General features: G+C 57.7%; 1 protein-coding gene across 1 annotated transcript; it reads left to right on the top strand.

Moving 5' to 3' along the window:
• The first annotated feature begins 1,653 nt into the window (after positions 1–1,653).
• On the top strand, positions 1,654–3,020 carry HOXB1 (homeobox B1). Its single transcript, XM_027567742.1, has 2 exons — positions 1,654–2,230; positions 2,692–3,020. The coding sequence occupies exons 1-2, from the start codon at positions 1,654–1,656 to the stop codon at positions 3,018–3,020; spliced, it is 906 nt and encodes a 301-aa protein (XP_027423543.1).
• Positions 3,021–3,638: the final 618 nt, after the last annotated feature.

Genomic DNA, 3,638 nt, shown 5'->3' on the forward strand with positions numbered 1-3,638 from the left:
GGTTTCTCTTCCAGTCCCGTCCAGGTCTAAAAGAGAGAGAAGGAGGCGCTTCCTGTTCTCCTCCCCTCCTCCAAACCTAACCCAACAGACACACAGGACAGAGAGGGGTGAGGCTCCACTCCTGAGCCTCCGCTTCTCTCATTCTCCAGGCAAACTCCCTTAACTTATTCTAGAAAGTTCATTGAAAATTTGACTAATCTTTAAGACATGACTGGTATTGAATTTATGATTTTGAGGCTTGGGATTTTTGGGGGGGAGAGTAGGGGAAAGAGATGGAAGTTGGTGAGGGAGTGAGGGGAAGGAGGCAACCAGGGGAATACAGGAGCTCCACTAGTTTTATTTATTTTTTTATTTAAAAATTTTTATTTAGATTCAATTTAGTTAATATGTAGTGTATTATTAGTTTCAGGGGTAGAATTTAGCGATTCATCAGTTGCATATAACACTCAGTGCTCATCACATCCAGTGCCCTCCTCAATGCCCATCACCCAGTTACCCCATCCCCCCGCCCTCCTCCCCACCAGCAACCCTAGAGTTAGCTCCACTAGTTTTAAACACTTGAGAAAGAGAAGAAAAGTTCCCTCTTCTTCCCCTGTGAACATCACCTAGCTCTGTGCCCATTGTGGCTCTCTGGAGAGATACAAGGAGTTATTTGAGTCTGAGTGAGCGAGCCAGCTAGAGCTATGGATGGCGAGAGACAGGATAAATACATCTAGAGAGATGGGGTAGGGAAGGAATATAAATATGGAGAGAGATGGACGAATGGAGAGATGGATTGAGACAGAGAATATAAAGTGAGGCTGAGGGAGAGAAATGGACGTGTGAATGAGGAGAGAGCGTTTCTGTGGCGAGGTGGAGAGAGAAATGGGGCGTTTCTCATCCTCCTCTCCACAGTTCTGTCGTCCCGCCTTGCTCACTGAAATGAGTTTCCCACCTCTCCGTTAATGAATTCTTCCTCTAGATTCTAGACCCTGCCCCACCCTTGGGCGTTTTGCACCCTCTTCCTTCACAGTTATCCATTTGGCCCAAGATAACATACCTTCCCCTGCTGTCCTAGCCCATCACCCCAAGATAAATTGGGAGAAAGAGACCAGGGGTGGGAGTTTTGGGCAAAGTAAGGAGTTGGATTCCCTCTTAGTCTACAGCCTTGGGGTGGAGGGAAGCTCCTCTGGGGGTGGGAAGAGTGAGGGGCAGCTGGGTTGAATTTGTCCAAATCTAATAACCCAGGAGCCTATTGAAGGCCTTGGGGGTTGGGAGGGGAAGAAAGTCTTGAATATTCCTCTAACTTTTACCCCCTCTCCCTCTGGTCCCTTCTTTCCAAAAGTCTTTGAAGAAAGATGTTTTTGACGCTTCCACGTCGCTCTCAGATGGATGGGCTGTGGGTGATTGAAGTGTCTTTGTCATGCTAATGCTTGGGGGGTGATGGATGGGCGCTGGGGCTGCCAAACTCTGGCCCGCTGCGCCCATTGGCCTGGGAGAGATCACATGCGCCCTTCCACCCCCACTCCCTACCCCCTTCCTGGGGGAGCCCTGGCCCAAGCTAGCTGGGCCGGGCCATGGATGCAAGCTTCAGCGCTGTGACATACTGCCGAAAGGTTGTAGGGCAAGAGGGTGTCTCCCCCAAACGGGCCGACCCTCCTGCGGCCTCCACGCATGGACTATAATAGGATGAATTCCTTTTTAGAGTACCCACTCTGTAACCGGGGACCCAGCGCCTACAGCGCTCACAGCGCCCCTACCTCCTTCCCCCCCAGCTCGGCTCCGGCTGTTGACAGCTACGCAGGCGAGACCCGCTATGGTGGGGGACTGCCCAGCCCCGCGCTCCAGCAGAACTCAGGCTATCCCACCCAGCAGCCGCCTTCGGCGCTCGGGGTGCCCTTCCCCAGCTCGGCGACCTCGGGGTATGCCCCTGCCGCCTGCAGCCCCAGCTATGGGCCCTCTCAGTACTATCCTCTGGGCCAACCGGAAGGAGATGGAAGCTATTACCATCCTTCGAGCTATGGGGCCCAGCTAGGGGGCTTGTCCGACGGCTATGGAACCGGTGGAGCGGGCCCCGGGCCGTACCCTCCCCCGCAGCCCCCTTTCGGGAACGAGCAGACGGCGAGCTTTGCATCGGCCTATGCTGAACTCCTCTCGGAGGACAAGGAGTCGCCCTGCCCATCAGAACCCAGCACCCCCACGGCCCGGACCTTCGACTGGATGAAGGTTAAGAGGAACCCACCCAAGACAGGTAGGAGTCAGGCGCGGCCACCTCCTCTCCGGAGGCCGCTCTGCCGCTCCTGCACGGAGGGTGTCCCGGGCCTGGGCCGGCAGGACAGGTGGAGCAGCCCTGGTGGGGGCAGGTGAGAGCACTCCGCCCCGTCTCAGGTCAGCTGGGCTTTCCCCACCCAGGGAGTGCCCGGTTACCCTGCAGAGGAAGTCTCCACACACCCCCGCTTTCTCATCTCTGTGCCCAACACAGACTCAGCACCCGGTTCGCGGGAGGGGGGTGGCGGGGGGGGGTGAACGGAAGCGTTGGGGGAGGTCCGTCTGAATTTGGAGGTCACCTTGGGGGGTGTCTGGCGATGCAGGGGCACCGGGAGAGCTGAAGTTGGGCAGACGTTGGGGGCGCACAGCTGGCCCGGGAGGAGGAGAGGGGAAGGGGAGAGAGGTGAGAGAGCTGACGTGGCCCTTTCCCCGCCCCGCCCCTAGCGAAGGTGTCCGAGCTGGGCCTGGGCGCGCCCGGCGGCCTCCGCACCAACTTCACCACGCGGCAGCTGACCGAGCTGGAGAAGGAGTTCCATTTCAACAAGTACCTGAGCCGCGCCCGGAGGGTGGAGATCGCCGCCACCCTGGAGCTCAACGAGACGCAGGTCAAGATTTGGTTCCAGAACCGGCGCATGAAGCAGAAGAAGCGCGAGCGGGAGGGAGGCCGGGCGCCCCCAGCCCCTCCGGGCTGTCCCAAGGAGGCGGCTGGAGACGCCTCCGACCAGTCGACGTGCACCTCCCCGGAGGCCTCGCCCAGCTCCATCACCACCTGAATGAATCCTCCCCAACCGTCGGGGCTCCTCTGTTCTAGAGCGCCTCAGTGCAGCCCGCTCCTCGGCTCTCCCGAACCCAGGCCTCGGCTTTACGGTTCCGGCGACCCTCACCAAGGCTGGAGCGCCAGTTCACAGCTGCCTTCGGGGAGAATGGGGAAACACTTTTCTCTGGTCTGGGCAGGGTGTTGCTGGCTGGGGACCCTAGAGGACCAGAGAGGCCTGGGACACACGGAACCTGTCAACTCTGGAGGGAAGGGCTTCCTTCCGCCTTTCATCTGGGGATCAGCACGTGGGTGGGGTAGGAGCAAGCCTCACCCTCCCGAATTCTCCTTTCCCTTCCGACTTCCTGTGTTCAGTTCAGTGCCTTTGAGCCGCGAGGACTCCTCTCATGCGCTTGGATCCTAACTCCCTCTTCTAGGCCCAGACAGAGGGAAGGCCTTGAAGTGTCTCTTGGGGGAGGTTTTTGGGTGCAGGCATATTACCGATGCTTAATCTCTCCAGTCACCACAGACCTTACAATAACACCAGCTGCCTTGTGACAGACCAAAAAGCACCCCCCCATCTAACCTTATTAACCCCCTCCTGGCACATTTGTATTGCACTAACGCAGCCTCCAGA

The sequence above is a fragment of the Zalophus californianus genome, chromosome 16 (assembly GCF_009762305.2).
Source record: "Zalophus californianus isolate mZalCal1 chromosome 16, mZalCal1.pri.v2, whole genome shotgun sequence".
Classification (NCBI taxonomy): domain Eukaryota; kingdom Metazoa; phylum Chordata; class Mammalia; order Carnivora; family Otariidae; genus Zalophus; species Zalophus californianus.

Coding starts and splice junctions, on each gene's coding strand:
- HOXB1 (XM_027567742.1), top strand. CDS start 1,654: ATGGACTATAATAGGATGAATTCCTTTTTAGAGTACCCACTCTGTAAC. Junction 2,231..2,691: donor GAGGAACCCACCCAAGACAG/GTAGGAGTCAGG, acceptor CCCCGCCCCTAG/CGAAGGTGTCCGAGCTGGGC.